The sequence below is a fragment of the Mustela nigripes genome, chromosome 14, assembly GCF_022355385.1.
Source record: "Mustela nigripes isolate SB6536 chromosome 14, MUSNIG.SB6536, whole genome shotgun sequence".
Classification (NCBI taxonomy): Eukaryota; Metazoa; Chordata; class Mammalia; order Carnivora; family Mustelidae; genus Mustela; species Mustela nigripes.
In genome coordinates this window covers 85,769,111-85,796,407 of record NC_081570.1, presented here as the reverse complement: position 1 = coordinate 85,796,407, position 27,297 = coordinate 85,769,111, and the positions used below count along the sequence as shown (strand labels likewise).

At 39.5% G+C, this 27,297-nt stretch overlaps 1 protein-coding gene across 5 annotated transcripts in view; it reads right to left on the bottom strand.

The window, feature by feature from the left end:
- Positions 1 to 27,297, bottom strand: part of CDC14A (cell division cycle 14A) — a 174,543-nt gene that overhangs the window by 69,018 nt on the left and 78,228 nt on the right. For all 5 annotated transcript variants that reach the window (XM_059375515.1, XM_059375514.1, XM_059375513.1 and 2 more), the window contains exons 6-8: positions 21,983 to 22,049; positions 18,477 to 18,539; positions 5,815 to 5,902 (exon numbers count right to left, since the gene is read on the bottom strand). In XM_059375515.1, coding sequence (XP_059231498.1) covers positions 5,815 to 5,902; positions 18,477 to 18,539; positions 21,983 to 22,049 — 218 coding nt within the window. The remainder of the gene's footprint in view (positions 1 to 5,814; positions 5,903 to 18,476; positions 18,540 to 21,982; positions 22,050 to 27,297) is intronic.

Sequence of the window (27,297 nt, the reverse complement as noted above, 5' to 3'; positions counted from 1 at the left end):
TACTTAACTCAAATTATTTTCCAGCTGAAGATTTACAGCCTACAGGAGAAAAGAGCTGTGGTTGGTGATGTAGGAAACAAAGGCAAAAAGGAAATGTAGATAAAATTCAGTTTACTTATAACCTGCAGCCCACTGACAAATACTTGAGACAGGCCAAGTAAGACATTCCTCCAGGAACTCCCAACTGTCTTAATGCTTTGCCAGAGGAGAAAACAACCTGAGGTAGACAATAGCTAGGCCTCCAGCATCCTATAAGTCTGTAACATACGAAAATCCTCTTGGAAACTTCCTTTCTCTTTACCTCCCCTAATTCCAAAATATCTGATCAATTGCTCCTCACCATCCCGGGGCAGATCTTTCTGCCCACAGGTCCTGTCCCCAGGTTATAGTAAAAATACCTCTTTGAACTGGAAACATTTCAAGAATTCCTTCTTTGCTGGTGGCTTATGGACCCCACTTCAAACCACATCAGCTGGCATAAGGAAATGAGCTTTTCTATCATGTAAGAATGGGAAGGAGAGGGCTCATAAACACACAGAAGTCTTCCCCTGGTGTGGCTGATGAGCACTTCTGACCCTAGGTTCCTAGCATACCTGGCACCTCTGGGATGGCACCTGTCACCAGATGTGCTAATGGTTGGTTTGGTGTCTGTCCCCTCTCTTCCTCCACTAAGAGGAGGAGGAAGAAGTTTCTTCTTGTAGATTAATCTCTCTCAGGAATAAATATACCTAAACCAACCATTAAGAGAAACTATGTATTTATCTGGATTAAAAAAACTGGACAGTTATTCAAATATAGCAATAGGACACTGGAATAATAACAATAATGATAATAATCATAACTAACATTTACTAAGCATTACTATATGCCCAGCACTAAATGAAGTGCCTCATATGGATCATCTCATTAAACCTTGCAATTACCCAGTTACTGTTGCCCAGAAAAGTAAACTAGCCCAGGTACACACAGCTAGTAAGAGATAGAGGCAGCATTTGAGTCCTGGCATTCAGATTCCGGGTCCTGCGCTGGGGCCCATTTCAAGGAAGATCCAATCTGACTCTGTTAGGTCTCCAAACAGTGGAACGTTATATGAACATTAGGGGCTACGCTTCCTACAGTTGGTGAGCAGGTTTATTTAAAATCCTCAAAACTGTTCCAAGTGATTATAACTAATGACGATGACAATATCCTATGACCTCTGGATAACTGTTTGCAGGCATTATCAATGCATTTGGGACTGGTTTTAGGAGCGTGCAGAGCAAGACAGAGCATTCATCAGCCCTTTCCTCCAGTTGGCCACTAGATGGCGCCCTGGCATCAGTAAAGCACCGGCAGAGCCCAAGAGCCGACCAAACAAGGAATTTCAGAGCGGGGTGATTTAAAATTCCTCTCTTCCTTGCCGTTCATTTAAAGTTAGAACCCTGAAGAACAGCAGTCAAATGACTTGTCCACCCAGTCACTGTTAAACGTATAATTCTGCGGAGCCTCGGTGGCTCAATCCGTTAAGCATCTGCCCTCGGCTCAGGTCCTGGGATGGAATTCCCAGGATCGGCTCCCAGCTTAAGGGAGAGTAGGCTTCTGCCACCACCCTTTTGCCCCTCCCCTCCACAACACCCATCTCCCCACAGCTCTTTCTCTCTCTCTCAAATAAATTTAAAAAAAAAATTTTTTTTTTAAGCTAAAACTTCAAAGTGGGCAAGTAAATGTAGGAAGCAATAAAATGTTTACTTAGACTCATTAATGAGAACAATGTAATTAGAATATCTGTTAGTAAGCACCTATTATGTGTCTGACACTGTGCAAGACACTTCATCTAGTATCTCTGATCGTCACTAGATGCCTGGCTTGTGCATCCTATTTCCCCTGTTTGACATACAAGGGGAAAATGATGCTCAGTGAAGTTGCAGAGCTCTGGGAAGTTCATGCAACCAGTAAGGGGCACAGTCAGGTTCCACTGCCCAAGCCCTACACACCTGCTTCTCTAACTATATGACCAAGCTGAACGGGCTTCAGATTGTTGCCAGTCCCTGCCTCAGGCTGTCTTTCTGTGTGTGTGTGTGTGTGTGTGTGTGTGTGTTTCTTTTTTTCTTTTTAGAGAGGAGAAGGATGTTGCTACTTGAGAGTTTGGGGTATAGTTGGGAAAACTGGAGATCCAAAATGTGTTTCATTCTACTGCTTTATTATTCATGTATCAATTCAAATTTATTAAACCAAAAAAAGTTAGAGCCCTTCTCTTCCCCACCACCAAAACAAGTGGACAAAGATGACTGTAACAAACTCTTATTCTTTGTTGACACAACACACACTTAAGACTCTTACAACACATTCTGCCCCGATTCTAGGATTTTAAGGCTTCTTTGGCTACATCCTAGCAACAGTTATTTGAGTGTTAATTTCTGTAAAATCTACCTTTTCTATTAACAAACCCTAACATGACTTTCAGCCTCCTCAAGAAACACAGTTTCTCAATTAAAAAAAAAAAAAAGAAAGAAAGAAATAACAACAAAAACAGAACAAAACAAAACAAGCATCGAGAATTCACTGTAATTGGATCAAGTCTATTAATTCCATCACAAAATTATTTCAGACCTTTTTTCCCTCAACGTAAGAGGGCACAATAGATGCATAGGTGGAAAAAAAAGATGCCCATAGAGCAGCATCTTTGGTGTTTATTTCTAGATTATATAATTACAGGTGACTTTTTCTCCATATTGCTTAAATTTTCTATAGTGAACATATACTTCCTCTGCAGTAAGATGAAAAAGACACCCAATTTGGAATCAAAGAAACCTGTGTTTGAACCCACATGCTGCCACTTTCTGGTTGTGTAAATCTGGGAAAGCGAGGTAACTCCTCTGATTCTCTACCTTCTCTTCCAAAAAATAACTCCTACCTCCCCTCGAGGGTGGTTCTAATTCTTAGAGAGATGATACATGTGCAAAAGTCTTATCAGTCCCATTCCTGACATATAAGCAAATGTAGCTATAATTATTTCCCAACATTATAATATGCAACCAAAAGGAATTTTTAAAGATTTTTGACAATTAAAAGGCACAATCTTCCGGTTATAAAAAAAAAAAAAAAAAAAAAAAAAGACACATGGATGTAATATACAGCCAAAGGAATATAGTTACTAATAATGTAACAACTGTGCATTTTGACAGATGATAACTAGACTGAATGTGGGGACCATGTCCTAATGGAGAAAAATATCCGATCACTATATTGTACACCGAAAACTAATACAATACTGTAGGTCAGCTGCTCTTCCAAAAAAAAAAAAAAAAAGAACTGTCACACAAAATATTCACAGTCTTTTATCTACTGATCTGACTACTTAAGAATTTAGAGGGAAAAGGAGAAATACAAAGAAATGTATGAACATTTGCCAACCATGAAAAGTGAAAAACTGTAAACAGTGTAGATCTCATTCAAAAAGTAACAGCATTATGGCACATTACTGAATAATATACAAAGCAGTCATAGAAAAGTATAATGAAAATCAACATTTACTACCATGGAAAGAAGTCTGTGATATGTTAAGTGAAAAAAGCTGATATAAGATAGTAATCATTGGGCGCCTGGGTGGCTCTGCGGGTTAAGTGGCTAACTCTTGATTTTGGCTCAGGTCATGATCTCAGGATCTTAAGATCGAGCCCCGCATGGGAGCCTGCCTGAGATTCTCTCTCTCCCTCTTCATCTGCCCCTCCCCTCGTTCACATACACACACACTCTCTCTCTCTCTCTAAAACAAAATTTTTCTTAAAAAAGTAATCACAATGCTATGCTTATAAAGAAAGAAAGGTTTATTTTTTTAAGTGTGTATGTGTGTGTGTGTATTCACTGGAAGAGGAAAAATATGTGTGCACGCAAATACAGAGAAGCAGGTGAAAAGAAAATTAAAACCCCCATAATCCCACCACCAACTCTTAGCCCTAGAAAACTTGGGTAGAATTATAGGTCACCCTTATGTGGTTTTTATTAATTTATCTGCATTTTATTTTTTTAATATAAGCGTGTATTAGCTCCCTAAAAAGGTTTTAAATGATTCTATAAGTTACACTTCTCACCTTCTCTTGAAGAAAATGTCATAAATCACAGGAATCCTAAATGGCAAAATTCTTTCAACTCCCTGAAACAAATGCCCACCAACAAAGCCACGACTGAAACTAAACACCTTCTAAGATTTTCTGGGTCTGAGTCAGATCATTTTGCACAGAAGGCCAAAGGTAAATCAAATCAATTCTGTCTTTAAAGACCAAGTGCCAGAAAGCAGTTTCCTTAGGCACTTAACATGTTACTCATGACAACCCAATGTGACAGAGGTTAATCAATGTCTGGAATAAAATAAATTCATTAGCAGACTCATGAATGAGAAGATGTAATTCTGGCTTCAGTACACAGGCCTTCTACTTGGTAGCTTAACTCTCTAGACTTGCATCACCCATCACAGGGAATCCATGATTCAGAGTTCCCTGGAAGATACATCGTAGGCATGAAATAAGCAGCATATCTGTGGGAGCTCAAATAAATCAGTAAATCTGGATGCATGATTCACAATATACAATGGAACTAGATTTTAGAATTAATCCTTAGGAAGATAATGGTGATAAAAGGAGAATAAATCTAAAGTTGGGGTTTCAGATTATGTTCCCTAAAAGACTAATGTCTCAAGTCTATGACCAGATAAAGAGCAAAAAAAAAAAAGGGGGGGGGGAGCTATTATGTTCACAGGTGAAATTTTTAAATTTTATGTACTCTTCCCATAAATTGTTCTTAAACCTTTGGTGCCTATCATTACTTGTCTTCTAGGAATATTGGTAGATTGAAAAAAAATAGAAAATATTAATGGGAAAACTCACATAGCTGATTTTATTTCACTGTTTTGCTTTTTTTTGTCTTCCTGAGTATGTATGCCCCTGGCTATACATATAGCAGTGAGTAATTTAATTACTGGGAGCTAGAAAGTTGTTCTCATTGTCATAATGGAAATAAACAGATCAGTGTACTGGCAATGTTTAGGAGCTCAGCTCTGGGATGAAGAACCAGTTCCCCTTATTACTCTGGGCAAACTCCCTACTCATAAGCCTCAGTTTCTCCCTCTGCAAAATGGAGATACATGTACCTGTATCTCATAGAGGTGTGTATTAAATGAAACAATGTGTTGCTCAGATAGCAACTAGCGCATAGCAACCGTTCAATAAATGATGCCTATTATCATCACCCTTGTTATTGTTCTACATGATGTTCCCCAAAGAATACCTTAATGTAGCACTCTACCACCAAATAAATCTCAGAACCACTGAGAGAATTCAACAATCTATTTACTAGTTTGACCAGCTTGCTTCTCAGATTGTTCTTTGATAACTGGGTCAGGTAAAGTGCCTATTTATGGCAATTTAAAAATTTTCTAGTTTTATTTATTTATTTATTTTTAGGTGTGTGTGTGTTTGTTTGTTTGTTTAATTTTACTCATGAGAGACAGAGAGAGGGAGAGGCAGAGGCAGAGGCAGAAGCAGGGAGCCCGGTGCGGGACATGATCCCAGAATCCTGGGATCATGACCTGAGCTCAAGGCAGACACTTAACCAACTGAGCCACCCAGGTGCCCCCCAAATTTTCTAGTTCTAAAACAGGATTATAAATCCACCTACTAAACTGTAATATTTAACACACTAATTACTACAGCTCAATTTTTTTAATAAATAAATATTCTTTGGGGAATAGTATCAAAAGAAAGGATTATCTGAGGAAATTAAGAAATTGAAGATGAACTGAAATAAATTTTTGGATGGCAAAGTAAAGAACAAACCTACCATTTTCAATTTTGCTTTTTGGATGTGGTCCACTAAATGCTAAAAATTTTCCTGGAACAATCCAGTTGAAGTCACCATTTTCAACTCGCTGGTAGAAATTTGTGAGAAAAGAAAAGAAAAATAATTTATAATTCTTACACAATTTAGGAAACCCTTACAAATAAAACTGTTTTTCATTCTATTAGTACTATTGGACATTCATGAAGGCAACGTTAAACAACTTAAAATAAAAACATGCATCTGATTCTCAAAGTGATATTTCAATCCTCTTTAGAAAAAGCTTTATTACCTAGACTGTTTGAAAAGTTTATAAAACCTTAAAGTGGAGGTACTTTGCTTAAAATAATTTTGTCTCCCGGCTATCCTGCAATGAAATGAAATAAAAACAAACATTGCTTATCCTCACAATAAATAAAGGGAGAGAAGATAAAAGGAAGTATCAGCACTTTCCATGAACATGGTAAACATATTTTAAAGAGTGAAAAAAAATTATAAATATCAGGGTCATAATGAACACACTTCCTTTTTTCTGTTTTTTTTTAAGGTCGCTACAGTTGTCAATGCTGATATTTCAACTGGGAAACGGAAGGAGGCAGGAGTGAAGAACAGAGGATCATCAGACCCTCAAGGTATACCACAAACGAGTCCACCACGGTCTCCGGCAGGGGCTACAAACTCAATCAGCTACACAGGCCAGGTGAGAGACATAAGTAAAGGCCGGTGGGTCCTCAGCTCCGGCTAAAGAGTCGCCCTGCAGAAAAGGCTAACTGAAGGTGGCTGACCTGCTGAATGGGTTTTTATGTGAATCTCTCTATACCTCATGTTGACTATTTTAAGTTAAGTTTTTAAATAAAATGAAACCAAATGAAACACACCTGTGGGCCAACTTCGATCACCAGTTGTCAACCTCTGGTCTACATTCTCTATAGGATCCTCAGAAAAGGCTTGGAGACCAGGGAAGGGGCCCAGAATCCTCCCACTGCTCCATGATCTCCTCCATTTCCTTCTCTTCCTGATGTGCCTCTAAACCCATAGAACACTGGGGCAGGGCTGAAGACACCCAAGGTTTGCAGGGAAGTGGGGAACATCTGTGCAATGCATTGTAAAACCTATGCATCACTTCTTCACATGAGCCTTCTTTAGCGCACCCACAACCCTCACCCCCATCCTACCACCAGGCCAGCTTCTAGTCTCCCATCTCCACCCTCCAGGCTCTCTAGCACTGCACAGATACCTCCACAGGCTGGGAAAGCAGTTCTCTTTACTGGGCCAAGACTATCCATTAGAAAAGCTTTCTCCTCCACCGCCACATGGCAAACACTTCAACGGCAAGAATAGGTACCAAATACAGTCCTCATTCTACTGTAAGAACTTCTGAGTATTTGTTAGATTAACTGGAGTAACACCATGACGGACACTGAAGCCTCTACTTTAATTACTTATGCTACTACTACCATTTCCAATTTTCATGAAAATCAAAACTTAGCTGTACAGTTTCTATGTTTAAAATGAGATGTTTCTTTTCAGTCATAAGAAGTTATAAATGAAACTTTAGTGACACTTTATAAATGTCTGAATTGCATTCATCTTAACTATAATAAATGTAATATCTGCATAATACCAGAAATAAAATCTCAGAGCTACTGAGTGTTATGATTCCATATACCAAATTGTATCTCGGGCAAAACTATCTATTCAAAACAATTTGAATAAAGAATCTAATATATAACTCTCTATGGTAATTAAACTTTTTCTTATTTAAAGAAAGCAGTCTCTAATGACCCAATATCCCTCCTTAAGTAATTAATATACTTAAAACACTATTTAAAAATTCCAAAATAAAGGTATGTTCTAATCACCAAAAGGCTAAAGGCAATTCTTTATGAACAGTAAAAGAAAACTGGTTTCTATGTTCACTGTTTCTGTATCCTTGACCACAAAGTAAGCCTAGACAAATATATTGTGCTACATCCATTTATTTGGATTATAGAAGTTTGGTTAAACAGTAACCTTTTATAATCAATCATATGGAGAAAGACAGTGGACTTACTAAGATACATCACTCACAAAACCAAAAGGTTTTGTAGGCAAATCTGCCTACCCAAAAAGGTAAACATTAGATAATATTGGACTACATTCAGTAGCTTGGATAAGGTTGATGGGGTAAACAATGAGATTTGGGTCTTAGATCCAAATCTGAAAAAAAACAAGAAAGTCACAGATTTCAACTGACTAATATAAGCTTACTTCGGTAAGCTTCCCAAATTAATATTTGTGCCTTCTCTCACAGTGAATTATACAAATGTCAATATTTATCAATAATAAAATATTTAAGAGGACACAAATTGGTTTTCTAATTAAATACACACACATACACCTAGAACTCTAGGTCAGACAGGAACTGAAAGTACTTTCCAACCCTACCATATTTTACAAACATCTCAGCAAGGATGAGGCAAGAAGATGGTTTTATCTCTTACATTCCAAAGCCTCCTGCCTACCAAGGACTATGTAGGAAAACTGCACCTGTTCTTACTATAAGAAAATAAAATAAAAATAAAAGTTTGGATTCCTGAAACATATATATAAGTGTCAATATTCACTTTACTATGGATTCTTCAGCCTACAAAAGAGCAGTCTACAACCAGATTTCTTTGAAATATCTAACTCTGCTGCTGCATTTAAAATAAAATTTTGGGGGGGAAAATCAAGTTTTCTTGCAAAGTAAATAAGTATTAAAACTGAAAAAATAGGGGCGCCTGGGTGGCTCAGTGGGTTGGGCCGCTTCCTTCGGCTCAGGTCATGATCTCAGGGTCCTGGGATCGAGCCCCGCATCGGGCTCTCTGCTCAGCGGGGAGCCTGCTTCCCTCTCTCTCTCTCTCTGCCTGCCTCTCTGCCTACTTGTGATCTCTGTCTGTCAAATAAATAAATAAAATCTTTAAAAAAAAAACTGGAAAAATAAAAAAGCAAACATAATTTGACTTGAAAACATAAATTTTGGGGGGAGGGGGTTTGGGAGAAGAGGGTGGGATTATGGACATTGGGGAGGGTATGTGCTTTTGGTGAGTGCTGTGAAGTGTGCAAACCTGGTGATTCACAGACCTGTACCCCTGGGGATAAAAATATATGTTTATAAAAAATAAAAAATTAATGAAAAAAAAAGAAAACATAAATTTTTATAACATTTAAGAAATATATCTATGCTGGTAAGGCATGTCTCTGTTGTTACGGTCACAAATATATTTTTCAGTCCCAATACTGAAAATCACCTGGCATTTTACCATTGTAATAAACAGACAATAAAAGAGGAAAGACAGACCTTGAGGTCAACAATTATAGGATTGATTCCCTTGATCAACAGATATGCTTTCTAGGGCAACATGGACAAACAGTATTTAAGCACAATTCAACATTCCTTAAAACATTTGCTGAGCCTTTATTATGTCTCAAAGACTATAACTTGGTGTCACACACAAAATAATAAAAAGTATTTTCTCTGTGCTCTTAAGGAGCCTGAAAGCAAGTGGAAGTGACAAAGAACAGTAATTGTAACAGATGCAAACAGAGTTAGATAGCTCTGACTGTGTGCCAGGCTCTACTCTGTTATAGGCAACTCATTTCATGCACCAGCCCTATGAGGTGGGTGCTGTTAGCTCTATCTTGTACCCATTGCTATGGACGGAATGTTTGAGTCCCCTCAAAACTCATATGTCAAAACCTAATCCCAGTATGATAATATTTGGAAGTGGGGCCTTTGGGGGGCAATCAGATCATAAGGATGGCATCTTCAGGAATGGGATAGGCGTCCTTATAGAAGAGAACCCAGAGAGTGCCTTTGCCTGTCTACCATGAGAAGACACACAGAGAATGAAGCCACAGAAGAAGGCCACCAGATGCTGCATCTGCTGGTGCCCTGACCTTGGATTTGCCAGCCTCCAGAACTGTGAGAAATAACTGTTGTTTAATCCACCCGGTCTATGGTACTTTTGTTACAGAAGCCAAGACTAAGATACCAATTTAAAAAAAAAAAGTTGCATTACACTTTGAAAAGAGCTATAATAGAAGCATATAAGAGGTGTAATGATGGTACAAAACTATTTGAAAAATCAAAAAGGCAGAACTACAAAGTCTCCCTTTATTTGTTAAAAAGTACCTTCCTTATATTTCCCTAGCTTCTGAAACAATAAAATAGTGTTGGTATAGTTGTATTACATAAATGCAAATATACTGCAGTAATTGGCATTTTATGTTCTCAAAGCAAAGTAAATATTTGAGTTATTTGGTTTAAATTAAAATGCCATGCCATCTGGCTTTAGATAATTAAACTCTAGATTATTAATTTAGATTCGCTTTGAGAGAGACAGTGTGGTGGAGGGAAAGAGGAGGGCCCTATGTGGATGACTGTTTCACCTCTGCTCACTCCAGCTGGGGTGGGGAGACATGTGTGGGAGAAACCCCTTAGGAGACTGCCCAGCAGCCCAGGCCAGTGATGCCTCTGCTGATGCAGACGCTGGCAGCAGGAACCCAGGGCACGTTTACAGGTGCCACTGCTCAAGTTATGGCAATTTGAGTGCCTGTGGCATATACAATTGTTGAAACTTGGAAGCAGGTGCCCTCACTCGCAGCGAGCATGTTCAACAACAAACCAGAGCCCTAGGGAAGGGCAGCATTTCAGGTGGGCGAAGGAAGAGAAAGTGCTTGCAAAGGAAACTTGAGAAAGATGGCCTGAGATGCAAGGAAGAGAAAAGTGGGGGATGGAACCTTAGAAGTTAGGGAAGGAAAGGGGGTGTCCAGAATTAGAGAGTGGCCACAGAACAAATCAAGTAGGAAGGAAATCAAACACGACCATCTGGTTTGCTGACTCTTCTATGGGCAAGGAAGTTTCATGAGATTCACAAAGGTAAAAACTAGACCATCACCGACTGACTGACTAATAACAGAGTCAAGACTGCTCTCTTAAGAAGCTTGGACAGAAACCAAACAGCAAATAAAGAGGAAGGAAAAACCATGGGAAATTCTTAGGACAAGGTAGACCTCAAAACATTTTATAGAGTTAACCAACATGATCTTTGAACCAGGAATGGGCATAGTGGATCAGTAGGTGTGGCAATACCGGGTCCCTCTACATTAGTAGCTGCAGTGTCCAGGAAGGCGTTCTGCTCCCTTGAACTTGGAGCCTTTGAGTGGTATAATCAGTACTGCAGGATAGCTTCAGGAGATGCTTCTAACAGCTCATACTTCCAAGGTGCCTCCAGGTGGTGAGGACGTGCTCACCTACCTGCATTCTGGAGCTTGCTTAACTCCAGTCCTGTGGCAGGAATTCACGAGAAATAACAAGGGTGGAAACTGCCATGTTTCTAGTTCAGTAACCCATGAAGAAGAGGGCAGACCAAGCAAGCAACACCCATATTACACTCTAGTTTGGTAGACAAACTTTAATCCAAAGCAAAGCCTTGAAACATACCTCGGGTGTTCAACAGCAGTAACTCCTACTGGTGACCTGAGGTGGTGCATAGAGCAATGGGAGACCTAAGCTTCCTGCATGAGGTATATACAGAAGGCTGACCTGAGGAGTCTATACTACCCAGTTTGACAATTTACTTATTAACTGCAGTGAAGGATGACATAGTCAACCCGGGGACAGTCTCTGCTCATATATTAACCTAAACTGATGTTACAGAGATAGCCTAGTTGAAGACTATAATACCTAGCAATCTGTGTGGCACATAACAGGTTTAAAAAAAACAAAACAAAAAAACTCACTCTTGGGTGCCTGGGTACCTCAGTTCATTAAGCACCTGCCTTCAGCTCAGGTCATGATCTCATGGTCCTGGGATCGAGCCCCACATTGGACTCCCTGCTCAGCGGGGAATCTGCTTCTCCCCACGACTGCCCCTCCGCCCCCACTCGTACTCTCTTTCTCTCTCAAATAAATAAATAAAATCTTTAAAAACAAAAACAAAAACAAAAACTCACTCCTGAAGCCTAGATTGCTCACTCCAGCTGGGGTGGGGAGAAAGAAAAGAAAGAAAGAAACATCATTTGAAGATGTTGTCTGCCATAGTCAGTACCTTCTTCCCCAGGAGTGGTACTACAAAATCAGAATGCATTCTTCATTAATAAGTCATGGTCACTTTCCACTGAAAAGGAGTTACCTCTAACAGATTATATCAAAGATCCTGGAAGGTGCTATACTTCTGTTTTCAGTATTCATTTAATCATTTATTTATTCTTTCATTCTACAAACATTTAATGAGCGCCCGCTATAAGAATACTACACTACTGAATACTTATTAATACGAAGATGAATAAAACATAGTTCCTGACCTCAAGGAGCCAGAGGGCAGGGAAGACACAGATGTGTAAACAGCATCAAGCAACACTGTACGAGAAGAGCTCCCAAAGAGCTGGGAATGACTTAGACACGTCTACGTAAATATGGCGGGCAGGAAAGGAGGGATGGTGGGCACGAGGGGGAACCAGAGCGTGAAATGCTGCAGTCTGGGAAACTACGTGGCGTTGGGTCTGGGAAGGGAAGGGAAAAGGGCAAGAGTGGAGGGGAAGGAAAATCCCATGTCAAGAGGGCCTTTGGGACCGTATTAAGGAGTTTGCATTTCTTCCACAATTTCAGTTAGTGTGGAGCCCTGAGAGGACCCAATGCAGGAGACTGATATAATCAGACTCAATTTCTAAGACACTGACAGTAATATGGAAGAGACCCAAGAGTCAAGACCCACTCCCAGACATCCAGAATTGACCAACACTTTCTCATAAACAGTTCCCACGTGGGCTTGTTGTGATGTGGCTAAGATTATGTGAAGTCACCTTCTAGAATAGCAATGCTCTTTTCCCAGAAGAACACCCAGTAGGTGGATAGCCAATAATAATGACTTATTAATTACTAGACTATTTCAGGAGTAAAATTTCCCACATTCAGTCTGCCATGGACAAAAGAGAAATTCTGTGTAGATAACTCATCTGATAAGCATGAAGATGGGGCTTGTGACAAAGGTCAGACATGATAACTTCTGCAAAAATATATGGATTCTAAGAGAGCAGATGATAAGAACAAAGGCTCTAATCCCACACATGAAGAGATGATACTGCAGGGACTCTCTTGAGGAAAAAAGAAAAGAAAGAAAGAAAGTATTAGACCTAGCAAATATACTGAGAAAACAGGAGGTACTTAATAAACATCTGTTCAATAAACAAACTGAAAAGTTATCAATTGAGGCCATAAAGAGTGCAATACAGCTTCCTGACCCTCACATAACAAAGGTTGATCTGTACATCATTATTTCTGTTGGACAAAGCTTTCCACCCAGTGAAACACGATGGATTTGCCTGGGCAGGGACCAGGGCAGCCAGAGGCCCCAGGCCAGTCATCGACAGCTGTGAGCTATAATCACAGGGTGCTGAGCAAATATTATCCTTTTCCACGTGTGCCTTGATGAGAGAAACAAGAGAAGGCCCCGTACTGTGTCTCCACACTCAAGCAGGCAGTAACCCGTCGGTCCGGCACCCGGCCTGCGGTAACCAGGGGCAACTCTAACCACACCCATCAAGTAACCACTGGTAAAGTGGCCCCGGGTTGGCAGCTTGTGAAAGCAAAGTGTCAAGTCAATAATACTGGAAACTATCCTCACACTGACAATGCTACTTCACAGAAAGCACTTTTTTTTTTCTTTTCTCAAAAAAGGAATGATTCACAAGGGGGGAAAAAAGATAGTGGAAGATATAAAATAAGTCCAAGCATGACGTAACTTCTTCATTTTTGAAGCAGGCATTACGTAAACTTGAAACTTCATCTAATCCTCAAAAGAGTATTTAAGGCAACTTCTTGCAATTACATGGGCCAAATTCTGGATGGGATAATAAATGAGGAGGCATCTCCACATGCTGCCCCTAAAGCTTGTTTCTTTGCCCCTCTCTGCTCCTCCCCTCTCCCGGGGACAGGATGCTGCTCTGGGAGTCTGTGTGTGGCCAACATAGAGACATCATCAAAGACGGCAGACTTCCGGTCAATAGTAGAAAGCCCCTTAGAGACATCCAAATAAAAAACAAAAGACACAACTTCAAGCTCTCTTTGAGGAATAATGACTTAAAATAATGCCCAAGAGCAGCACCATTCATTTTCGGCAAGTTAAGGATAGTTCCCCCAAAAAGAGTTTAAAAAAGGCTGACAGAAGGCGGACTCTGTGTATGGATGCTACTGCAGGGCCTCACAAGCAGAATATTATCCTACACGAGCAATTGCCATATAGAGGTATGTGAGGGTACAGCTCCTCACATACCCACAGAAACAGAATTTCAATATTCAAGCTCTTTCATCTTCACTGCTGTTCCCATGGGCCAAAGGTCTATTTCCACTTTTCAAGTAAACCCATGAATGGCCATGTTTCACAGGAGTGACTGCTCTCTCAGTTCTTTGAAAATACCTTGAGATAGGGGGCGACTGGGTGACTCAGTTGGTTAAGCAACTGCCTTCAGCTCAGGTCACGATCCTAGAGTCCCAGGATCGAGTCCCTCATGGGGATCCCTGCTCCATGGGAAGCCTGCTTCTCCCTCTGCCCCTCCCTTCACCATGCTCTCTCTTTCCCTCTCTCATTCTCTCTCTCCAATAAATAAACAAAATCTTTAAAAAAAAAAAAAAAAGAAAAGAAAAGAAAAGAAAATACCTGGAGAAACCTGTTAGAAAAGTATGATTGTTTGGACACTGATTCTTAGGGCAAGTTTTGGGGCTATCTTCTTGCAGTTACTTTATGGGACCTTTGCAGCATAGCTGTAGCATAGCTGTCAGATTTACATTTATTTGATCAGCCCCAAGGTGAAGAATGCACAGTTCCACAGTGTGGTAAATGAGAGACCACATTTTGGAAGATACTTTTGTTCATCGATAATTAATGGGCCATTCTGCAAGTCCCATGAAAATAGAGCAAGAGTCTGAGATATCTTAACCAAACCCCTCTAAATATGACAGGGCTTTAACTCTTATGTGAATAATTAGATCACCTAAAGCAAGGCCATATAACCTGTTCTGTTTATACCAGGCTTCATGTCATTCTGAGGGACTCCAATAGTTCATGGTCAAGACCGTCCCCACAGAATCTGCCTCTAGGTACATGTAGCTACTGAGCACTTGAAATGTGACTAGTCCAGGGGCACCTGGTGGCTCTGCTGGTTAAGCTTCTAACTAATGATCTCAGCTCAGTCTTGATTTCAGGGTCATGAGTTCAAGCCCCACACTGGGCTCTATACTGGGTGTGGAGCCTACTTAAAAAAAAAAAAAAAAAAGTGACTAGTCCAAACTGAGATGTGCCATAGAGCAAACTACATGCTGAGATTTAAAGGCTTAGTTCAAAAATAAAAATGTAAAATACTTCATTAATAATTTTTATACTGATTACATGTTGAAATGATATTTTGGGAATATTGGATTAAATAAAATATATTAAAATTAATTTTATCATTTCTTTTTACTTTTTCTAAATGTGGCTACTAGAATGTTTAAAGTATCTATAATTCTCATTATATTTCTATTGGACAGCACTGCTCTAGACCCAGGAATCACAGGAGGAAAATGGATATAACCCTTTGCAGAATGGCTGGAGATTTACCTGTAGACTTCATAAAGTGAGTATTTCTTATGTTCTGCTGATCTTGTCATTAACAATGTTTGGCATTCTTATCATAAAACTGCCCTTCAGTCTCACACTGAGATGCAGTCTCATTAATATAGGCTTCTTCTTGAGCCAAATTATATATTAAATGCAGTTCCGTCAAGAAGTGTCTTGGAAAAACTTCATCCTGAACGTTCCCCACTAATCCAAGACTTACAGTCTCCTAATTTGCTGTCAATGATAAAATTTTACTTTGAAAACCACAATGTCTCCATTGGAATACGGACTTTGTTGGAAAACACAAAATATGTGTCTCTAGCTATCCCACAAGTTCACCCATTGTCCAAACTCACTAAGACAGGTGAGAAGAGCGAGCAAAATTATGACAAGTATCAGGCCCACAGACTGTCGGGAACAGAGTTCCTTTATTTATTCATTAAGTAGCATTTATGACATGCTCACTCCCCAAAAAGCATACTTCTCTTTGTAATTTTCTTTTCCTGGGCTTTATGATAGAATGGATATATCATTCTCAGAAAGGAAGTAATTTGACAGAAAACTTTTCAAATGTTCACCACTTACGTCCTGCCTCCCATTATTACCTGGGTTGTTGTTGTTGTTACTACGTTGTTTGTTTACTCAGGCAAGGGTGTGACCACATTCTTAACAGACTTTTTTTTTTTTTTTTAGTTGGCCAGTTGGTTGGTTTGCAAGAATTAAACTCTACTGTCTCAGGTTTTTCAACAGCTTTTCCAACTACCTCTCAACATCCACATTAAGGTTTAAAAAAAGATGAAGGAATAAGTAAAATGCCAACCAATTTTTTCTTTTTATTGTGGTATTGTTCCTTCCTCCTCCTCTTGAGTGTCCACCCCACTATCTCCTTTAATGGAAATGGACTTCGCATTTTGCCATATCATTTTCTCCATGCTCATATACATGGAGCATGAAACATCTAATTTGGAAGTCCACTTTAAGAAAAGAATACAAAATTATGAATACAAAATTAGGTATAGGACCTTAAAAAATGCCCACACAAGTGTGGGGGGGGTCCTCTAAAATTTCAGTTTTATTAGCATCACAGGAAATCAGCTCTGCTAATATAATACAGATACACATATATGGGTTAAATGGGATCTCATTACTGTTAATTAAAGGAGGGGATTATATTATGAGCACTTATCTGTATCTTTTCTTCTAAACAATGTATTATAGAAATCGTTCCAAGACAAGTTGTACAGCTCAAATTCACTTTTTTCATATCAGCACATAACATTCCATGGTGTGTATGAACTATAAATCATTCAATCTTCCCTTATGAGTGCACAGTCTCTGTTTCTAGCTGGGGGTGGGGGTGGGGTTTGATGGGGGGATTCTTTTGCTGCTACTAAAAATGCCATGACAACCATGCTTTTATGGTTAAAAAAATTCAAGATTTTTAATAAATTATACTACATTAATTTGAGGAGAAATAGCACTTTTATGATATTAAACCCTTCTATCCAAGTATTCAGTATGTATTTTTCCACGTAGTCATGTCCTATCCACAAGGAATTTGCAATCCAGCAAGAAAAATAAAAACAAGATACAGGAAACATGGAAAGTACAAATTGTAACCCATGAAACTGAAGGGAGAAAATACTCAAGAGAGTAATGCTCTGTCTGTAGATGTGACCCACACAAAACAGAGGAGAGGAAATGCTAGAGGGGATGGGCATGTGGCAGAAAGGAAGCTCAGCCAGGACACGGGGACCCTAGGGGAGCAGTGAGCACGCAGCTCTGTGGGGCTGGCATGCAAACGGCGCCCGGTAAGCAAACAGGAGACAAGGCTCTGGAGGTGGGCTGGAGCCCATCCATGCTAAGAATGCCAGCACAGGGGAGTTCATCCCCATTTCTGCAGAGCAATGCAGTCTGGGGCCAAGAATGATGAGAGTTCTGCTCTAAGATCACTCAAGTCACGCGGGTGAAAGACAGACCAACAGGAGAAGAAGGACCCGTGCTCGTTAGAGAGTGCTTCTCATAGTCCACAAGAGAGGGCACCACACCTGAGCCAGAGGGAAGGAAGGGAGAACAGAGAGCACAGGGAAGATGAAACACACACCAGGAATTCAAATACTGGTTCGATTCGGGAGGGAAAGAGGAGCATTCCTGTTCTTGAGCCTGGATGAACTGCAGGATAGGTGGTACCATTAATACAGATGAATGAAGCAGAAGACCATAGTGGAGTGAAAGATGGTCAGTTTCTTCTCAGACTGGTTAAGTTTAACTTGTAAACAGGATATCCAAACAGAGATCCTGAATTAGAGCGCAAAGGGGGAAGAGCTGCCCTCTCTCACTAAGAGTGGTGATACATTTCACAAGTCGTCTGGAGAACCCCAACAGGTGAGTTCACCTCCATAGAATGTTGGGCCTACTTGAATTCTACAGGCTTCTCATCTTCCAGAAAAGCTGTTTCTTCAACATCTCCTTATACAGCAACCTAGCTGGGACAGCCCTTGCCTAAACTCTGCATCACTGAACAGGCAAGACAATACTCAAAACCACGATGATGCAATGGGAAAAAAAATTCAGCCAATTCATAGAACTAGGTAAATTCAGCCATATTTAAAAATTAAATTTATGCAGTCAAAAAATATTACAATATAACAAAAATACTACAAGTAAAGTTTTGTTTTAAACAGAATCTGAATTTTTAAAATAACAGTAACTCAGTTTCTCTATCAAACTATATTTTGAAATTATTTTTTCTTATAAATTAAATGTGCAAAGTAATTGTTAACGGAAGTTTAGTGAAAGGACATTATAGATAATAGTCCTTTTCCCAAACTAAAATTCTGGTATTCCTGGTTCAAAGGCAATAACCAAAGTTGAAAGGACAAAACTGACAGCTATAGAAAACTCCCAGAATGCTTTTACTGTAGAAGCCACGCAATTGGCAATACCTGAGTGTTGGGGCCGGGGAGGGAACAGGGCGGGGGAGTGGAGCACAGGAGATTTTAATTAAATGAAATTATAGCTTGTAAAAAATTAAAATGTACAAACCTCATAATGTTCATATTCATCCACATCAAATGTCTCAAAGTCAAAAAATCCATGTTGTAATCCCTACAAGTAGAATTTGAATTAGTTTTTCCACACCAAATTGGTAAGTCCTCTAGTCATTCCTAGAATTCCTGCTCACAAATAATTCTTAATAATCTGAAGTTTGAAAAGCTTGAAACCTTTCGTTTAAAATGCATATCTAGAAATCACCTTCTAACATTGGTAAGTGTGCATTGAGACTTTCTCACAAGTGGGACTTAACACTTAGAAAAGCATGAAAATTTGTCCTGCAAAATATATCTAGAGTCCTTATTTACATTAGTTTGTATATAGTAAATTAATTATGTATATAAAATGGAACATACTAGCAAACCTAGAGTTAAAACCTATTGGGAACCAGGCAATTAATTCATATCAAACAATGATAGGATATATAACAGTAACTTTTCAGATAGGAGAAGAAAAATCAATTATTCTTGGGAGGTTTTGTTTTCCTTTGATCATTAATGAGATACTTAGCAAAAAGGGCATTTTTACTTCATAGGCCCTTCTTTGTTCCTAAAACTTCTCGAGAGCATTTGTTTTATGGTCATAGTTACTGACAGAATAAAAGTGTACTTGTCTGCTCTTACAATTTAGAGGAAGAGCTGGTACTTTTTAACAACACAAAGAACACATTCATTACTCTTTTTTATAACTAATGATTTAGAACTTTTAAAAACTATCTAGCTTGCTCAGATACAATATTTTGAAGAGGACAGTCTTTTATTTTATAAATCATGAAGCTGTACAGAGTGTAATAGAATACAAAACCACTGTTACTTTTAAAAGTTACATATTCGAACCATTAAAAATTGAAGAAACTATGAAGCCAAGCTCCAGGACATCTGTCTTCAAAAATATGTTCGAGACCAGCATTTCCTAAGTGCAGAACACAGGGTGCCTGGGTGGCTCAGTGGGTTAAGCCCCTGCCTTCAGCTCAGGTCATGATCCCAGAGTCCTGGGATCGAGCCCCTCATCAGGCTGTCTGCTCAGCAGGGAGCCTGCTTCCCCCTCTCTCTCTGCCTACCTCTCTGCCTACTTGTGATCTCTGTCTGTCAAATAAATAAATAAAATCTTTTTTTTTTAAATGCAGAACACAAATCACCTGCAAAAGAAGCACCTCAGTAATTTAGATTTAAAATATAGAGTCCTAAACCCCATATCCCAGAACTATTAAATGTGATTCTCTGGGGGTAGGATCAACATGTTAATATGCCTTCTAGGTGATTCTTATAAATGATAAATCCTGACACTGCTGAGTTAGTCAACCCCTACTATTATAAGCAAAGCAAGTTATTTCAATTATCTCACCTTTAAATATAGCAACTTAGTAGATCCATCTGTACCATTCCCGGGAAAGAAGTGAGAAAAACAGAGCCAGGACTATAACTGTCCTTCCTTATTTCTTCATCGGAAGTGTGTGTTTGCTTATGTTTCTGTGTGTAGTTCACACCCAGGTAAAACCATGCTTATGATGATGCCAATGCAACAAAATCAGAAAGATATGCTTCCAAACAAGGCAAAAATGCAGCCATACTCTGTCTACACTCTTAGGAATATGGTCCTCACTGCCACGCAACTGCCCACAACACAGGGCTTTATGTAAGTGTGGAGGGGGATAATGTGTCTCAGTTGCTTAAGGAAATGTTGAATATCTGTCAGATCTTCTAAAATCTCATCTACGTTTGAGTAAAAAAAAGCCCCAGCTCTTGATGAAACAAGAAATTTACAGAAGACCTTATCCATGAACAAAGTCACACCTTTCCTCTCTAACAGGAAGGATGTCATAAATTTCTATACCCAGTTACCAAGTTACCATAATAGGCGGGGATATTCCAATGTGAACTCTTTCTGAACTTCATACATCTATTAAAAAAAACAGCCTGTACCAGGTGGCAGAATAGGCAAAATAATAACAACAACAATAACAATAAATAAATTACATTCCCCCCCACCTCCAGCTAACTTTTTTAATCCTATAGTTGTGGATTACATATTGAATTATCTCTCCATACATGTTCTTAACTTGTGCTACTAGAAGTCTAGGATGGAGACACTACTTATGGCGGGGGGGGCTACAGTATGCTGACAGTCTTTAAATGGAAAGAAAAATACTTGAAACTATCTTACACTTTCAGAGTTTAAATTCATTTTTAAATGAAATAAGTCAAAAACAAACATACATAACAGTAGCATACCGATCATACGAATTTTCTCAATTTAAAATGTAACAAAATCAGTCTTACATCAGAAAAGAAACTAGAACAAGAATCATTCTCCTGGTGTATCTACAGTCCATAATGACCCTTGCCCACGGGCTATGCAACATGTACATTCCTGAGTGATACATCATGGCTATATGTTCAAGATGGAATGAGGTACTTTGAAACTTCATTAGAATTTCACACTATAGGGGCACCTGGGTGGCTCAGTGGGTTAAGTGTCTGCCTTCGGCTCAGGTCATGATCCTAGGGTCCTAGGATGGAGGTCTGCATGGGCTCCCTGCTCATAGGGAGTCTGCTTCTCACTCTGACCCTCTCCCTGTTCATGCTCTCTCTCTCTCTCTCAAATAAATAAATAAAATCTTTAAAAATATTTTTTAAAAGAACTTCACAGGATAGCATGCATGACTTCTCAGTAAATCAATGCTTCTAGAACATGTTCTAAAAGTTCTCAAAAATATTTTGGATTCACTTCTCCATTATACATATGAATAACTAATCTATGCCTCCAAACTGCAAAGTGCATCAAATCACCCAGAGTGTCAAACACAGACTGCCCGGCCTCACTCCCATAATTTATGGTTCCGTCAGTCTCCGAGGACGGCTGAGAATTTGCATCTCTAGCGAGCCCCACATTTTGACAAACCGTTGATTTATAAGATGCCCTGATAGGATGTTAGAAAGCTCCAAATTGACAAAGAAATGTGAGTTAGAATTAGCCCTGCTAATAGCTCCCTGTAGCCCTAAGAATGGCTTAACCTCCCTGGGGTTGTTTCCTCATCTATAATAATGAGATAATAATATCTGGCCTACTTACTACTGTAACAATATCCAGGTAGGAAACCAACATGGAAATGTTCCCCTCCACACTACCAGAGGTGTGCAGTGGCTTCCTATCTCTCCCACACCAAGTGCTGGCTTCATAAGGAAGCTGACCCAGTGACAAAGCAATGTCACAGGTACAGAGACAGACACAAGTCATACAATTGCCCGGGAAGAGAAATAATTTAAATAAGGAAGGGAAACCCCCTCTAATTCAATCAGGAGTTACAGAGTTACCCCCAGACACCCTTCAATTTGCCCGATGGTCTGTATTTTACACATCAATCATTCCATCAAGAAGTGGAAAGCCTTTTGCTAACTGCCTGTCTTCTCTCCAGTGACAAGCAAGGATACTGACATTATTCCTTTTTCATATTTTGAAACATCTGCACCAACTATAGCAAGGAGAATTATTATTACCTTTCTGATTCCCTGCAAACAGTCGAGGATGGTGAGATTATAAGTGCAATTTCCAAAGGAAGCATCCCTATAAACACACACAAAAAAGAAATGACACTAAAAATGTACATTCAGAATATTCAAATAATAACAAAAGTCAACTGAAGACTGCTTGTTTGGTTTCACAGCTTTCATTAATTTAATTAATGGTAAATTAATGTAACACATCAGATCCTACTAGTTAACTACCCCTACAGCTTAACTGAAGCATTTCTGAAATTGCTTTAATCCAATAGGCAGAATTAAGAAAACCAGATCTAAGAGCCTGAGCTCTGTAGTCAGGTTGCCTTTGTTCAAATTCCAACTCTGCCTCATACTGCCTGGGACTGTGAGCAAGTTAATTTTACCTCTGTGAGTTTCCCATCTCTGAAATGATGTTACTGATAGTCACTACCATTCATAGGATTGTTGTCAGATGCATTTACTAAATATAAAGTCCTAGCATACAGGAAGCCCCTAATAAATGTTATGACTCTCCTTGATATTACTAACAGTGAACTGGACTGTTTCACTAAGGAAAAGATTCAGAGTCACTAAAGGTATTCATACAGAGGAACAACCACCCATCAGAAATATAGTAAATACGAGCATAAATATGTGAGGACAACGCAGGCAGGTCAGCAGAAGCTAGCTGTTATTTTCATGGATTAAATGCCACCCCTCCATCAACTCCCCACCTCCCCCCCAACAAAACACTATGGAAAATGCAGTCATGCTTCCAAACAATCTCCCCTCAGGATCCATGGGAGCTTCTAATGCACCATGAAGTATTGTATCAAAAGGATTAGGAATCTATTGCACCGAAAATTGAGTACTTCATACTTTATTTAAGTTTTTAGAGCAACTTAGCAGACTTGCTTTAGGCAACATAAAACTGAAGTATCAAGTTCAGGTCAGTTAAGCAAGAACTGGCACTGGAGCTTTAACACTAGCGGTGTTCCAAGGTGTCCAAGGCAAGAAACTTGACCTCAAGGCTCTGTGTCTCTGCCCAGCCCCCACTGCTGACCCAGAGGAACAGAGCTATCAGGGAGGGATCGGCCAATGACAAAGTCAAATGTACCACACAAAGTCAGTTCAAGGGCAGCAGTGGGGAAGGTGCCAGGTGATGATGTCCACGGGGAGAAAATGACCCTGAAGGGCTTTAACATAATTAGCATAAAATATAACATAAATAATTAACATAAAACTGAGTTTTATATCACAACCATCCTAGGGAACTTGACCCTATGACTGCTTCAACATCCTGAAAACCTCATATAAAAACAGTAAGTTAGCAAAGCGACTTAACAGAAATGCTTAAGTCCTGAAACTTCGTTAACCTAAAGAAATAGAAAGTGTTATTCTTGATAAGTAAATCTGATTTCGAGACTTCTTTTTTTAATGCCATCTGAACTCATGGGTCAGTGAAAATCAAAACAGCCTCTTTTCCAAATACCTTGTAAAGACATAAACCACATATTAAGAAGCAAATTTTAATGGACAAAAACAGAAAAAGGCAGAGCTGGACATCCAAGATAAAATGGTTTATATTAATAATCACATATTCCTTTGTAGGCACTTGTCTCTTTGGGACAGGGTTCAGAATCTTTTGTGTGTCATGAACCCCTTAGCAATCTGATAAAGCCTGTAAACCCCTTTTCTCAGAATAGTGTTTTTAAAGACATAAAATAAAATATAAATGAATACCAGAAAACTAATACAGTCAAATTTATCAAAATATAAAAAACTTACAATACCATAATATTTACTTAATAATTTACTTATTTTATTAATATATAATAAGATCTAGTAGATCTACTAATGACTCTAATTTTAAAGAATGAATGAACATAAATAAGATATGTAAAACATATAAGATGTAGGCAAAAACTGTAATGGGATATAAGAATATCTGTAATTTCCATTGTGATAGTCATTCATATTGCTAATACTACTATAGTTTATTTCTAATATTTATAATTGAATGTAATCTTATCAGTTATAAGATTAATGAAAACAAAGACACTTTTCTGGCCATACAAATTTAGCAACTCTCTAAACTTTCTCCACAGACCTTAGATTAGAAATCACTGCTTTGAGAAAGACAACTATCATATGATCTCCCTGATATGAGGAAGTGGTGATGCAACATGGGGGCTTAAGTGGGTAGGAGAAGAATCAATGAAACAAGATGGGATTGGGAGGGAGACAAACCATAAGTGACTCTTAATCTCACAGAACAAACTGAGAGTTGCTGGGGGTAGGGGGGTTGGGAAAAGGGGGGGGTGGGTTATGGACATTGGGGAGGGTATGTGCTTGGGTGAGTGCTGTGAAGTGTGTAAACCTGGTGATTCACAGACCTGTACCCCTGGGGATAAAAATATGTGTTTATAAAAAATAAAAAATTAAAAAAAAAAAAAAAGAAATGACTGCTTTATGGGATGTGTGGATGGCTCAGTGGGTTAACCTTCAGCTCAGGTCATAATCTCAGGGTCCTGGGATCAAGCCCCGCATGTGGCTCTCTGCTTGGTGGGGAGCCTGCTTTCCCACCGCCCCCCCCCCGCCTGCTTCTTTGCCTACTTGTGATCTCTGTCAAATAAATGAACAAAATCTTAATAAATAAATAAATAAATAAATAATAAAAATAAAAATGTTTTAGTAAAGAATAGGAAAAAAAAACACTTCTCTTTATTTAAAAGAGTAAAACAATTTTAGGAATTGGAGGTACTCCTTATTCTCTGAAATATATTTTCCTATGCCTAGAGTCACCTAAATAAATTCACATGTATCAATCATCAGAAAAAGAAACGATTATAAATAAATCACCCAGTCTTTCTGTCTGCAAAGTTTAGTGAGACAATCATGACATCTCCTGTCCTAACCCAGCACAGTTTTTCCCAGGGCCTGAAAAGAGAGCTCTAGTGACCTGATGATCAAATCTGCAGACCAGAGAGAGGAGGGCCAGTTAAACATGCCATGGCACAGAATCAGGACACAAAGCAGTCACAGCTGGCTGGAAAGGCAGGGAGAAATTTACGGCTTGACATATAATAAGTGCTGCAATAAAATGAGGTCACATTCTCAGGAAAGGGGAAAGGAGATGAAACACCAAAGGAGATTATACCCATTACTCAAGGTAATTAATCCTCATGAAGGGCACAGGAAGACAATAGGTTCCCAAAACCTGCCCCCATAACAAGCAAGAGAAAAGGCTAATTAGTAGAACCCACCTCCTACTTAGTCAAAGGAGAGTAACCATAAAAGTGAAGGGATACGAAAACAGGTTACATGTCCTCTGGTGGAAAGAAAAAAAAAAAGAAAGAGAGAGAGAGAAAGAGAAGGTAAGGTGAGTCTGAGTGGCTCAGTAGTTAAGCGGCTACCTTCGGCTCAGGTCATGCTCCCAGGGTCCTGGGATCAGGCCCCGCATGGGACTCCCTGCTCAATGGGGACCATGCTTCTCCCTCTCCCTCTGCCTGCTGCTCCCCCTGCTTGTGCTCTGTGTCAAATAAATAAATAAAATCTTTAAAAAGGAGAGAGAGAGAAGGTAGAAGTGGCAGATTGGACAAAAATATCTATCAAAACCACACTAAAGAGAGAATTTTGAAAGGCTTTTAAAAAATGGAATCCAACACATTCAGAAGAGAGTGGAGAGTAGCAATAAAATCCCAAAAGCTGGAAATCAGAGAAATGAATGGTGATAAATTACAAAACCAAGAAAACTGAATGTTAAGGTACCAGTGAAAAAGAGAATCAACCCAACGAATACCAGAAACTTCCCCAAAGGCTCAGGAATTGGCAGCACTGGGTCCTTTGGGGAGTGAGAATGAAGGAAATGATGGAAATAAGATTAAAGTCCATTTCAGAAGAAGAGAAGTTTTATTCTATAAAAGAAACATTATCTCCCATCTGATAAATGAGTTCTTCCCTGCTAATTTCTCTCAATCCCCTAATATAGTCAAGACCATCTGAAAATAGAATGGTTGGCCCTGGAAGACAGCAGGATTCCTGCCCCCATGCAGTGTTCAAGTTTGAATCAGAGGACTGCTTCAGGATTATTTTTCGCCTACTTTGTTGTATGAAATGGAGATCCAGGTTAGGAAAACATCATTAACCAAAGAAGTCCCTTCAACTCTGAAACTGTATTGTTATTCAACACAACTGATGATCACTTTCTTCTCCAGATCTCTCCCCTGGGTCCTTCCCAACAGAATTTAAACACTTTCACGTCTCCACCATCTTCAAAAGAAGAAAAACCATCCCAGAGTTTCTGGACTTGATATCTCCCCACAATCACCACCCTCCCTTTGGCCTCCCCTTTAAAACGAGACTTCTCTGAAGGATGTCTTCTCTCCTGGCCTCCATTTTCCCTCCTCTTTCATCCATGCCATGAACATTTTGCACTAAAGTCACCAATTATCTCCACATTGCAAAGCTGGGGATGGCAGGGGAGCTTTGTTTTTAATTGAGATAAAATTCATAATTCAGCCTTTTTAAAGTGCACAATTCTGTGATTTCTTTCTATTCACCATGATGTGGCTTTTGATATATTCACAATTCATATCACCACTAATTCCAAAACAGTTGTGTTCCCCGAAAAAGAAACTCTGTGTCCATTTACAGTAACTGCTCCCTCTCCCTCCCAACCCCTGGCAGTCAGTAATCTACATTCTATCTCTCTAGATCTGCTTCTTCCAAGCCCAGGGGACATTTCCCAAGCATTATTTGACTGAACTTGTCGGCAACAAGTATCTCGCCCCTTTGAATACTCTCTTCACTGGCTTCCTGGATTTTTTTTCTACCTCTCCAGACATGGCTCCTACCCAGTCTCCTCGGCAAAGACATCCTTCACCTTCCATCCTTATAAGTTAGAGCTTCTCAAGGTTCAATCCCAGACTCAAGTTCTTGCCACTCCATGTTCTCTCCCTAGCCCAGAATTAGATGGAGTGCATCAGCATCACCTGAGCGGTTCCCAAAACACAGATTACTGGGCCCCACCCAAGGTCCCGATCCAACAGATCCAGGGCAGGACTGGAGAATCTGCATTCCTAACAGGTTTCCAGGGGCTATTGATGCTGCTGGTGGGAAGGAGCACATTTGGAAAACTGTCCAACACAATCTCATCCATATAAATTGCCATCAGTCTGCCAATGACCCTCAAATTGCTCTCTCTAGCACAAACTCCTTAAAACTGAAAAAACAGGATAGTCAACCACGTACGTGACCTTCCCATTTGGGTGTCTTAAGGCACCTCACTGTGTGAGAAGACTCTCTTGCAGCTGCCCGACCTCAAAGCAACA